The following is a 13,553-nucleotide window of genomic DNA, read 5'->3' as shown; positions in this document are numbered from 1 at the left end:
TTAGAGAACGTTCCCTTAAGGTTCTCTGAAGGTTCCTCAAAAACAATCTTTAGCTTACATTCATGGAATGTAGGGAACGTCCCCTAGTGTAACCTGTTTGCTCGGTTGCCTTCCACACATGGGGTTTCCTCAAACTTTGTCGCAGTTAACTAACAACATAACAGGGTGTACATCTTTCCAGTGACTGCATTATGCACAGGCTTGTCTTTCCAATCAACTGGCACTGGAGGTAACCGTGTGTTGTCTGTTTGAGCTGTTGCTCTGCAGAGAACTGCATGCAGCAGCTGCACTACAGCTTTTTATTTTCATGGCCTGTCGCTTTAAGAAGCCTGTCGGTGCGCAGAGGCGCTACAGCAGCTCATCACATGATTCTTCTCTTGTGACAACCCAGACAGAAAGGAAAAGCCTTTCTGACTTCCAGCTGAGTTATAAGGTGCTGTGATGACAGATTACTGTTGTTTTGGTAGAAAAGGACCAACTGCGAGGATGGAAATGGAGTTAAGTTAACCATTACCAGGCTGACTCAGACCATTCCTGTCTTAAAGTGGACATTTGATACATATTTGGGTTGTTGCGCCGCCGGGGACAAAGTTGGCGCATGGAGAGGGACGAAGTTTCATTTTTGCGCAGCGTCTTTTCTTTGTTTTCTTTGTTTTTGTCGCCACTGCGTGTCAGCCAACGTCGCTCGGCTTCTCGGACAACAGAAGCAAAGTAGCCGGAGTTCAGTTTTGACCCTTTCTGTGGCTGAGGAATTAAGTTAAGGGCAGAGGACGAGACAACTTGAGGGGACGCATTACGTCGGGTGAGATGGTGGACAGCAAACCTCTTCTTCAGGACAGACCTCCCGCCTACAACGCCGTCCCAGGGGCTTATGAGTACGGCCCGCAACAGCACAGCTATGGGGCCATCCCCTCTCCGGCCCCGCCGCCCTACCCGTACCCCGACGGCCAAGGTAGTAGCTCCGTTAATGTCGCACACTTAGACGGTCCACACATTTACCAGAAAGTAAAGTACCCAGACGGGAAGAGATCTCTCACTCCTGCCCACTTCCGGATTCGTTTAAAGGACAGCTTCTGACGCTTTGTTTTTGGTTCGGAGTCTGTGTGCGTCACTGAGTATTTTTGCCGTAAGATGCAGATTATGAATAACATATCTGAGACTTAAACTTTTACTGTGAAATACTAATTAGCGTTGTTTATCCGCTCCTATGTCGCGCATGCGCAATACGCCAGTTGCTATGTCAGTTTGATACTGACCATTTTTTTTTGCATAAATTACAAAATATCTAACCCTGCATGGCGGTTTGCCATGTGCCCATGAAACCACAAATGAACGGTAAACTGTATTCAGATGATTACCATCGTCAGTAAATCATGTGCTCTATAGGCCTAAGTGTTTTTAAAGGAAGCAACAGAATGTGAAATATGTTAATGTTGACATGTTGGAACTTTGTGCAGGTAGCTTTTACAGCTCAACCATCTGAGAGTGGCCCCAGGCCTTGTATATGTGTGCTATATGTGAAAGAGGAGGTCATCACCTGACTGATCGTGTAAAAACTGCAATCAGCACGTCAAGGAAGTTATGCTGTCATAAATTACAGTCACATTTCCTGTGATTCTATGTCGTTTCCTGTTTTGTTTTTAGTTACTTGAAGTTACAATGATGATAATACTAATACTACAAATAGTTTAACGAACTAACTTTATTCATAGAGCACTTTCCATGCAAGAGATATAGCTCAGGGTGTTAGGTGCTTTACAAAAAATAAATACATAATTAACAAATTATATGAAAATCAAGTTTTTATATATATATATATATATATATATATATATATATTGTATTATATATTCCCTGATGATATCACCTAAGGGGAGCATATACAGCAGAAAAAGGAGTGGACAATGACTCCTTACATGAGCAACACCTAAGGGCAAATCATATTTTCCTGAAAAAAATTCCTCCATGTGATGCACAATCGGAATCAGTTTAAAATAGTCCCACAGAGCCTAACCCTGCACTCAAGGCTATCCATAAGAATTTCATCAGCTGTTTCAGCTATGTCAAAAGCAGAATTTATATCCAGAAGAATCAGAACAGAGACCTTACTAACATCAGCGTTAATTCTGAGACCACTGAGAATTTCAACAAGGGTCGTCTCTGTACTGAGGTTAGCCCCGAAACCTGATTCAAACGTTTCCAAAGCATTGTTTTCATTTAGAAAATGAATAATTTGGCTAAAAGTCTGGTCTCCTCACAGGGACGCGTCCATATCAGACAAAAAGTGTGGGTAAACATTACTGGGAATGCTGTGGTATCAAAGTTCACTGTGTCACAAATGCACTTGCACACAGCTGTACACAAGTGGTCAGAAAAGTCAATATGGCCTCAGATCCAGCGAATCCACAACTCTCCTGCAAACACACTCACACACATCATAACTTGTCATAACTTAGTGGTCCCTGGCCAGCTTGTTTTTATAGTAAGTTGATGATCAGATGTGCCTTTCAAGGGTCTGGTTTTTGTTCCTGATAAACATTGCTTGTAACCATTAATCATTCCAGTCTCTCTGTAACATGACAGTTACACTTAGAAAATTATTTTCATAGCAACAGATCAATTCAAAATTACTTAATACTAGACCAAAGCTCAATTTAACTTGATTTGGCAAACTTGCACTTCAAATTACATTTCACTTCCTTTTGTCTGTCTACTTCAGTACTGTCTGGCTGTGTTGCACAACCTGTTGACAGTGATAAGTGCAGCCTCTGAATATGTGTCACTACTGAGTGTGCACATTTCACATTTCAAATTCATACAGAAAATCCGCTGAATAAAAGTTTAAATTAAAAAAACAGGACATGGTGTGGTAACTTCTCTATTACAAACAAGCTAAGTATTGACACTACCTGTCCACAATAACATCTGTGCCATCTCCTTCTGTCAACCACAGGATACCCATCGGCCCAAATGGGCCCGGCCGTATCCCAGCAGCCCTATGCTGGGACCTACACCATCCTCCAACCCTCTGTAGTGGTGGTGGGAGGCTGCCCTGCCTGCAGGTGAGGACACACACACACACACACACACACACACACACACGTGATATATATTACAGTATATCATGGAGGGCTGTAATTATGATATGGCTTTTAGTTGACGTTCATGTACTGTACATACACCAGGAAATTGATTAACATGCACAGTAAGTTCATACATGAAGAAGCAGGAATACTGAGAATAAGTGATGTGAATAGTGGATGGCTGTTCACAGTTGGACATAGAGGATGAGGACAGTAAAACAGCAATTCACTCAGTCCACTCATGAAACTGATAAAACTGAGAAACATAAGTGTCCCATGCTCGCTGTGACTAACCTGGTTTCTGAGCAAGAGTTCCCTTTGAGGCCGAAATCATCCACTTTGTGTTTCTTTGTCTATTTTGTGTTTATACATTCTCTCTATCTGTATGTGTACTCTCATTGTTCCTACGTGTCTGTTGCCAGGCCCGCAGTGTGACCAGATGTTGAGCGGATGTGACTTTCAGTTTTAGAAGGAGGTTTCACATTGGTTTCACAGTGCCTGAGTCAACATCCTGTCAGTCAGATGATTTCAGCCTCAAACATGTGACGGGGGCCGGTCAGGCCACACGGGGCCAAAGGTGGCTGCAGGACACACTAACACTCATCTCACTGGTTGAAGTTGAATAATAACATCTATCTTTTCCAACAAGTCAATGAACCAGGTTGTGAAGCTTTTCACTTCACAGCACTGCAGCAGGATTGTTTATTGTTATGAGGTTAATGAATACCGTGCTAGTGCTGCTCAGATTGTTTTACTGATGTGTTTGTTTGGTGAATTTAATGGCAGACGGTCTCTGAAATTTACTGTAGTATAATTCATGATTACAAGGTTCCAAAGATAAAGGGACACTTACTCATTAGTTGAAAACTGCAGTGAAGCTTTATGTATTTTCTATGAATACACAATAAGAATCAGCTTCAGAAATATTTATTTAAAAGTTTAGAAAAAATTTATGAATAACTATGCAGCGCCATTGTGACACATTTAATGTGAGCATTACTCAAATTCACATTCTGTTATTCTTTTCCTTATCTGGCTGTTTATCATTGTATTCATTTCATCAACCCTATATTTCTAAAAGTACAACAGATGTGCCACTCCCTAACACTTTGTGATAACAGTACACATACACCTGAGTACACTGTGTATGTCCACATTATGTAAAACAATCAGGGGAGTTTAAAAGAGTTGGTGCAGTTTAAGTCAGTATTTGCATCATGGCCATGCTGCCTGGGTTGATCAATGCTACAGTTCCTGTCACCAGTGTACAAATAAGCTGTGCAAATGCAAACACTTAGGACATGGCACGGCAGCACAGTGTGGTGTGGTGCCATTGCAGACCAAACACACATAGTTTTAGTACAAATGCTATCTAGCTAACCTGGTTTAGGAAATAGAATAATATTAATATAATAAGGTTAAACCATTTTTATCATCACCGCAGAATCTAATATTACCAGTGTAATTAAGGCCTGTTTATTAAGGTTATTTCTATTTAATTAACCCCTACAGAAATCCATAGCTATATTTTCATAGAGTAAGTGCTCTCCATAGTGCAGTAGCTTTTCACTTCCCATGTCTTTGGGGTCTTGGTTTGTTAATTTCTTCTCGGGGCCTCCAGCAATTTACTGGGCACGCTGGTTCAGTGCGGTGCAGTCATGAGACCATGGTTAGCACTTTGTTTACCGTGACTCCGGATTAAAGCTGCTCTCAGACACAGTTCAACACTCTCTACAACAAGTTGCTTCATGTTATGACAGTTTTTTTTCTTCAGATATTTGTCACACGAGGAAAAAACCCTTTTTAGATTGTACTTTCTTGTACTTTTAATCTTTTGGGCAAATAAGCAAATATATGACTTCTTTGTCTTAATAATAATGATTTAAGGATAATTGTTGCGATTTTAAAGATTTTTCTTTCTTTCTCTGGACTCTATAATGTAAATTGAACTTCTCCTTTTTTAGAATGAGGTCAGACTCAAACAGAGCCGTGTCTTCCTGATAGCTGTTTACCGTGAAATGTCAGGACATTGTTCAGAATGGAGGTAGTAGAGCAAGACTGCAGATAAGCATTTGATAAATGTTGTTTGGGCAGTGTGATACTGGTCAGACCTTGGCTGGTTTTGAAGATACCCTCAAGTGGACATGACCTGGTCTTGTGCACACTTAATGGAGGCAGCTAATCAGGCACAAAACCTTTACCTTAATCTTTTTTGTGATTAAAATCTTGGATCATATAATCAATTAATGCTTTCTCTTGTATGTGTGTGTGTGTGTGTGTGTGTGTTTGCAGAGTTGGTGTCCTGGAGGATGACTTCACTTGCCTGGGGATCCTGTGTGCCATCTTCTTCTTCCCGCTGGGTATCCTCTTCTGCTTCGCACTGCGTCAGAGAAGGTGTCCCAACTGTGGCGCGACCTTCGGCTAGAGGGACCAAACCACAGCTCACACACACGCTTGTGCTTGCACGCACGCACGCACACACACACACACACACACACACACACACACACACACACACAATCCAGCATTTTCGTGTCTTTTTTTTGTTATCTTCTCTCTTCTTCTTAATATTGCACATTGCTGTTGCCATTATGTTATGTACAACAAATGATCAAGATATTACCATGAATTATGATATGAGTTTTTATTAGAGGCACGTGTAGATATTGTTTTCACCTGCTAGTTGAAGAGTTATTGGAGCATATGTAAGCGTCCAGCTGTTGTCAGTGCCTTCACTACATGCAGAGTGCGCATCACAGATTCCATCAGTCATGATTTCTTCTTCTGTAGATAAAGCTCAGTCATTTGAGGATCTGAGCAGATTCCTTCATGTCTCAACAAGCCAGAATTAACCAAGGCACATGTAGTGTTTTTTTTTGTTTTGCCTGAGGTTTTTTTCTCCTTTTTTTTTTTTTTTTTTTTTTTAAATTAGCTGGCACCCTGCATACATATTTTTGGTTAATGTTGTGCTTAGTAACTTAGTAACAGCATCCATGTTGATCACTGATTTATTAGCTTTTTCAGGAAATGCTAATAATTTTTTCTTTTTTTTAATGTTTTGTTCTTTTTTTTGGAGTGTGACATGGAATAACACAAAAAAAAAAAAGATCCCTGAACATGAACTGTCCTGGCTGAAACGATGGACTTGTGTCAGACAGAACGCCTGCAGCATTTTGTCTGTTTTTGTTGATATTATTCCTTGGGGCCATATTTGCACTGACCGTTTGTTTGACGATTATTTTGCTGGGTTGTGCTTTTCCAGGGCCAATGCAGACCTCAGGTACATACAATCTGAAACGCCCTCGACTTTACAACCTCAATCACTGTTTGACTTTGGACTTTTACCTACTCTAAGAGAAACTCATGTCAACACATAGACTCGTCCTTTAACGTGCAGAGTTTCACTTCAAGGAAGCATGCTGAAAGCAAAAGCTGAAGAAATCTCTTGATAATGTGTATAACCTCTGGATTTTTATCTTAGTACTCGACTCTGTGACAAGTCACCCTGCCCCATTCTTCCCAGACAATCAATCAATCAAGAATGTCTATGTCCTTGTATCTGCAGTATCTCCATGTCTATGTCTTCCATCACAGCAAGATGTTATATAACTGTCCGTGGCAGAAGAAATGAGATATAGCTGGGTGGGAGGGATTTAAAAAAAAATTCTTGCTTCAGAAAACACACTACGCACGCTCTTATGATTGAGGTTCTTACTTTTTATATATGAGTTACTGTAATTAAAAATGAATGCTACTTATGTTTTTGAGTACTTGCTTGCTTTATATTACTTTCCATATAAACAAAGGGATGTTTCATAATAATTATAATGATGCAGACACTTTGTGTAGATGACTTGTGCATTACAGCAAACTAAACAGAAAATTGAAGAAATAAAATCTTTATTTTTCATACAACAATTTCTATTAAGGATGTACTTTGGGCCAAAGACCAAAATAATGCACAAGCTGTGGTCTTAGAATATGTAATGATTAAAGCAGAAATGATTGCACTGTGTATGTGAAGAATAAGATGAGGCGATTGTAACAACTCATGTCCACAATCTGAAGGATGCAACAGGTAAATAACATTTTACAGTAGGTGTGTATGTGTCATTAAGGCAAAATTCCTGTCTCCATGATCATCTAGCTCTACAAAAAGTTAAGTTAGATGGAAAAGGACATATATTTATAGCATCTGTACAAATTTATACACCACTTGTGTGCCTGTTTGGGTGCATCTCTTTAAATGTTTGCAATTTTTACTGTTACTGCAACAATCAACATAATTTTAGTATCAACACTGACATACATATTGTCGTAAAAACCTGAAGGTGAAATGCACAGGTCCTCTACAGTACATTCTTCTACTGTCCTATGGCAACAGACACGATTTCCAACAGTCGTTTTGATGACGCACAAGCAACATGAACGGCATAAATACTTTGCAACATTTTCTTTGACCATTTTTATTCATCTATCTCTTAAGTGCAGGTAAGAATGTGGTCATTTAAATATCACCACCACACACAGAAGGACAAAAATAGACATAGAAAATACATGACTTTAAATATGAGCATCTGTTCTGTAAATAAAATGGTCCCAAAATACTTCCATATTGGAGTTTGCAGCAGTAAGGGGATCCAAGATTCAAATGGCATTTTTTTCTCTCAGTGCTGGCCAAGTTTGTCTGATTTCACTCAGATCAGAAGAAGCTGCTGGACAGTAAAGGCAGGGCAGAGCTGCATGTCCTGGGTTAATGACACTGGAAGATTGATGAGGAGTTGTGGGAATCAAGGATGGGTGAAAATGTGGATGGATCAGATAACCGGTGCGGAGCGGTCATTGGTGACGGTTGGACGTAGCCTGACTGTGGCGAACGGGTTCCCTCCCCTATGAAAAAACGCAGCAGAGATGAGTGCACGTCTGAGAGAGTGAAAAGCATATCATTATGTCCATGTTCTTGTGCGACTTACGCGAGGTAAGCGGGTGGAGGTCTTGAGGTGCCATTAGGCTGGACTGCCTGTGGAGAAAACACAGATACACTATCACCGCTTGGTCACAAGGCCAACACTCACTGCAACACTACTGCACAGTATCACCATAACACACTTGGACTACAACTGCCTAAATCACCTTATTTTCTGCCATGTTTGGTGCCTTCACATCTGTTTGACATACATTATCACCCAACACACACACACACACACTTTAGGCTGCAGAAGGATTGGACATACTGGATGAATGGATGGGCGGGGGAGAGCGTGGTAAAGACAACTGCGTCATATCACAAGGCAGCGTGAGGAATCTGGACCTTCTGGAATTTCAAGTCTGTTCCATTATCAACTGTATAAAGTTTTCTTATGATGAGCTGAAGTCAGTGCCACTGTATCTGAACACAGACACAGGATTCACCGCTGAGGATGTTCCACAGCCACTTTTCACAGAAACCTTATTTTCATAAAAATCTTTAAGTTTAAGTTGATTTTGCTTATCTTTGCAGACTGAACTCTAGAATAGATGTGTGTGGCATTTACATCCAATTTGTATCCTTAATCAAAATTAGCCAAAGCAAAAAAAAAGAGCATGTGATTGGCTACATTTGAGATTATTCAAACCACATGTATTTTTTAGGTCGTGGTTACACCTAAGTAAACATGTATGACTGACAACAAAACTGGAGACAAGGAAGTTGGAAATAGACTGAGCACGCGTACCTGCACAAATACAGACACACATGCCTGCTGGTGCTGGAAAAAAATGTCTCATCTTCTCATGAAACACACCAGAAATGTAAACATGGACTGTGTCCAAAACTAATCCCTATTTACTATGTAGTGCACTAGATTTACTCCCACAACTGAACCAAAAGTGGATGTTAATGAGAAAGTGTCTGAAATCTGAACTGCTCATTATATAGTAAACTATTCACTGTATATTATACATGGAGTAGTGAATGAGTGAATTAGGAAGTGATTTTGGACACAGCCATGGTAAACTGTTGCCTGTATGTCAGAGTAAGTGCCGTAAATTGTTGATCTTCCTAGCAACAGGCATCGGCCTGGAGTTAAAATGCTTTTCAGCCTTCATCCTGCAGTACTTCAAGGACTCCACAAGAGGTCAGGAATGGATAGAGGGACTGATGGTGTTGTCCTAAGTGTTTCAGCCTTGGCACAATCCCTCTCACTGTGGCCACTGTCATTTCCCAAAGGACCCACACAGTTTTACAACTGTCCTCCTCTTACAGGTGTTTAGATTTCAAATAAATGCTGGTAAAGGACATGTTACTGTACTCACAAACCGATATAATATTTAAAAATATATATCAACATTCTAACTCACAGCTCAGTCAAGGGACCAAGAACGTCCTCTCATAAACTTTGAGTATCATCAGGTAAAACTGTCTTTCCTTCCCTTTTCACTGATACTCAACCCTGAGGTTAAAACTCTGTCTGCTCCATCAACTTTCTCTGTAGATCTCAATCTCGATCACCCTCTCTCTCTCTCTCTCTCTCTTCTGTCTGTCTGTCTGTCTATCTATCTCCATCCTCAAAATACATTCATTCCTGTAAGTCTTTATCTTTTCCTCCACACAAAGCACCAAACCAGTGAGGGTGCATTTTTTCTCATGGTGACAGTGCATTCCAGGGTAACCCCACCTCCCAAGCCCTCTTGACTCCTCTCCCCCTCCTCTTCTCCTCCTCCTCTCACCTTTCCTTCTCTAGACCAACATGCACCATTGAAAAAAGACTTTGATGAAGGTGATTCCAATCACTTTGATGACACCAAGCAAGTGGAAATTTGTGGTAACGGCACTGTGGAAGTAGGGAAGTTTTGATTTTGGCTTCATGTCCACGCCTCTTTAGAGCACAGGCACAATTATCCACTAATAAAGAGAAAAACAACAACACGAGACAAACAGCGTATTATTGTATCCTTGCTTACACACTCGCTCACATGTTTCAGTGCAGAGAAAACACACACTCCTCATTTATTCAGAGCTCATTACCTGATGCAGCACACATCACTAGCCAATCACTAACTAACACACATATGCAAATGTGCACATACCAACACACACCCTCAGCTGCCCACTCATACACTGAGCTGAACATAAACCAGAGTATTATAGTCTACTGTAGCTGCAGTGAACTTTTCCCACACACAGGTCTATTCTGGGATCTCTCTCTCTCTGTGTGTGTATGTGTGTGTGTGTGTGTGTGTGTGTGTGTGTGTGTGTGTTATGTCTTATTTACCCCAGAAAAGGAAGGAGGGACGGGGGGGGGGGGGTATGAATTGAAGATGCAGAGACAAGTGTTCAGATGTGGAGATAAACAGACAAACAATGTTGAGAGAAACTGAAAGAATGACGAGAGAGCGACACAGGGAAGGTGGGTATCAGGTTCACCCTGAGTGGAATTCCACCATAATGCTGAGCCATTGGTGAAGAGATGTAAGCTGGATGTAGACTGACAGGCCTGAGAGTGGTGGAGACACACACAGACACAGACACACACACACACACACAACTAGGCTGCGTATGTCTGCGTGTGGCTGTGGGCCAAATGAGTGTTAAATAATAAATACTGCAGAGGCAAGAAAGAAAAGTATCTTCCATTGCAATCTGACTGCTGGACCTCTATCTGGGTCAAACATCACAACCTACCAGAATAGCCACACTGCCTGTGTGTGTCTGTGTGTGTGTTTTTTTTATGTAACAGCACTGGAGTTTGTTCTGGAAATGAATGAATGGTATGTACAGTGTATTGCTTAAACATCTTATGTTTCATCTGTTAGGGATGAGTAAAGAGTTGATATATCTGTATTTGTAGCTGTGGGTGATTCAGTGGATGTAGCTGTTTGACTGGAGATTAGTTGTGGAAGTGATAACGCACACTGACAATGAACCAGTATATGTGTGCATGTTAGTGTGCGTTGTTTTAAACATTTTGAATACAAATGCATGCATTAAAAGGAAGTCCAACATCCCACTGTGGCTGACAAGTGTGAAATGTTCTCAAAAGTGTACAGGTAGTCTGGAAAAACTCTACAGAGTGTGTAGATGATTGTACAGACTGGGCAGGTGCATTTGACCCTGATGTACCGCAACACATTTGCATTAATCCAGTGCACGGGAGCATAGCGAAAAGCTTTCGTAGAGGGAAACCACAAGTTTGGCTGATACTTTGCATAGTATGCAAATGGAAGGACATTTGTAAAGTAAGGACGATGTTGGAATGGGAAATGGCTGAAATAATGTGTTATATAATATATAATAAAGTGTGTTAACATTTGTGAGGAAGTACATATTGAAAACATCTGTGGCCAAGATACACAAAGCTTCATTCATCATTATATCAAGTTAGAGTGTGTGTGTGCACTGTTTGAGACTTCAGTCACCCAACCTGACCCAGACTCATGTTCCAGTGTTTCTGCCTCTCACTGGAGCAGAGTCTCCAGGAGACCTATTATCAGTACACCAGGGAACATTGTAACAAAGGCAATCTTCTATACAGCTGTGCCCTACTCAGCCTCTGTCTTCATCCACTACAACCATGTGAGGATGAGTCCTGGGACTGCAAGTTTGGAAAACAAGACAGGCTTTTAGAGCTGGCAGTCCCCTATTTAACACATTTTAGTCACTGGAAAAAACAGGGTTTCTTAGGGGTAGGGTAAAATTAAGGTAGTGTTGCCTACCTTAATCAGAGGTCAGAAGTATTTCGTTGGAAAGTCTACATAGAGTTAAAATACATCCATCTATTTTCTACCCGCTTGTCTTGTTTAGAGTCACGGGGGTTTGAAAGTACCCAAAATGCTCCAGGTGAGAGAGAGGGTATAACCTGGGGTAGGTTGAAATTCCCTGGGTTAACACATAGACACAGAAACATATTCCAACATGCATTAATAGCTTTTGGCAATTTAAGGTTTCCACCTGCCTGGCTGTTTTTTCACAAATTAACTGCTTTTTCAAGGAGTGACAGGTGCCTTTCATCGTTTGGGTAATACAAAGCCTCACATAGCTCAGGTAATCAAGCTGTTTTTACTGTATATATCATAAAAGGTTCCCATCGTCAACATCATGTTCCACCTTCACCTCATATTGAGCCAGAAAAATCCCTGCTTTTATATGCTTTTCAAAACAGGTGATATTTAAGAAAGTAAGTGTTTAGGTAAGACATACTTAATGTGCTACCTTCTCTTATAAAATATGACATTAAAGCATAAGTATTTAGAAAATAGACTTAAATCAGCAGCCTTTCTGCAAGCAGAGACTGAAGTGAAAAAATTAGCTCTCTTCAGTCCGTCTCACATGCAGCTTTTCATGAGATAACCACACCATAGTGGACATACCTGCAGCAAACATCAGTGTTAACCTGTGTCAGTTGACACTGAGTATATCAGTGGTCATGTTTCCAATTCAGACATAAAATGACCCCGCACGCACGCACGCACGCACGCACGCACACAGGTGCTGTCATCAGCAGTCAAGGTAAAGCTGCACAGCTGAGAGTACAGTAGCCTTGTTACAGCAGGTATCAGGTGAGATGTAACTTCACATTGCCGCTCCTGTCACGACACCGAGGCAGAGCTGTGCCAGCGCAGCAGAAAGGTCTGGCAGAAGACAGAAGGTCAAATTGTTCTCGCCTGATTAAATTTCGTAGAACAATCATATTTATAAAAGGCAGGGCTTAACTGAACTAGGCTTACTGGAACATTTTACACATGACTTAAACTCTTGCCAAAACCGTTATGTCAGATGAATGTTCATAAACCAAATCACTTGCCCACTGACTGACCGTGTTGTGGTCGGACGAGGAGGAGGAGGCTGCAGAGGGTGTGGGGGAGTGCTGGTGGTTGTTATTTGTGATGACGGTGCTGGTGGACGAGGTGTTGTTCTTGATAATGTTGCGCTGTGGGGTGTCACAGTAGTCCGCGGGGGGGAGCACCATGGTCGCTTCATCTGTCTCTGTGTCCTGATGGTGCAGGTTGACCACACTCCTGCTGCGGTATGGTGCAACAGACACACTATAGAGGAGGAGGACAAACAGGAGGGATGGTATGAGAGATGAGGGGACAAGGTAGAAACAAAAAGACAAAAATAGAGCACAATTATGTGAAGGAAAAGAAAGAATGCAAGATGGAGTGCAAGGAAAGGAGTGAAGAAGAGAGAGGACAGTAAAAGAGTGGAAAAAAAAAGCCACTTAATCAAACTAATTAGAGGAGGTTAAGGTTAATTATTCTTAATCTTAAAGTTGATGTTGGGTTTATAGGCATGATATTAAGATTAAGGTTATGAGACACAGACTAAATATGGTCAGTGGAGTTTTCCTCATGAGGACAAAAGGATGTGTATATGTGTTGTGTCCCCCAGCGCTGGTTATAGTTTAAACTTTGCGTTTCCGTGACTGGTAGCAGTTGGCTGGCAGCCTCTCTGTGGGAGGTGCAGCACATTAAGATCTAATAAATTAATCC

At 41.2% G+C, this 13,553-nt stretch overlaps 2 protein-coding genes across 2 annotated transcripts in view; one reads left to right on the top strand and one right to left on the bottom strand.

The window, feature by feature from the left end:
• The first annotated feature begins 368 nt into the window (after positions 1-368).
• bri3 (brain protein I3) lies at positions 369-6,841 on the top strand. The gene is made up of 3 exons (XM_023423268.2): positions 369-952; positions 2,954-3,062; positions 5,376-6,841. The coding sequence occupies exons 1-3, from the start codon at positions 808-810 to the stop codon at positions 5,506-5,508; spliced, it is 387 nt and encodes a 128-aa protein (XP_023279036.1). The 5' UTR covers positions 369-807; the 3' UTR covers positions 5,509-6,841.
• Positions 6,842-6,966: 125 nt separating this feature from the next.
• Positions 6,967-13,553, bottom strand: part of baiap2l1b (BAR/IMD domain containing adaptor protein 2 like 1b) — a 28,996-nt gene continuing 22,409 nt past the window's right edge. The window contains exons 12-14 of the mRNA XM_023423267.2: positions 12,878-13,106; positions 8,057-8,103; positions 6,967-7,973 (exon numbers count right to left, since the gene is read on the bottom strand). Coding sequence (XP_023279035.1) covers positions 7,901-7,973; positions 8,057-8,103; positions 12,878-13,106 — 349 coding nt within the window. The 3' untranslated portion in view covers positions 6,967-7,900. The remainder of the gene's footprint in view (positions 7,974-8,056; positions 8,104-12,877; positions 13,107-13,553) is intronic.

The sequence above is a fragment of the Seriola lalandi genome, unplaced genomic scaffold (assembly GCF_002814215.2).
Source record: "Seriola lalandi dorsalis isolate HSWRI2012SDOR001 ecotype SW California unplaced genomic scaffold, Sedor1 jcf7180002054690, whole genome shotgun sequence".
Classification (NCBI taxonomy): Eukaryota; Metazoa; Chordata; class Actinopteri; order Carangiformes; family Carangidae; genus Seriola; species Seriola lalandi.
The sequence above is the reverse complement of the archived record's forward strand: the minus strand, read 5'-3'. Positions and strand labels throughout refer to the sequence as shown.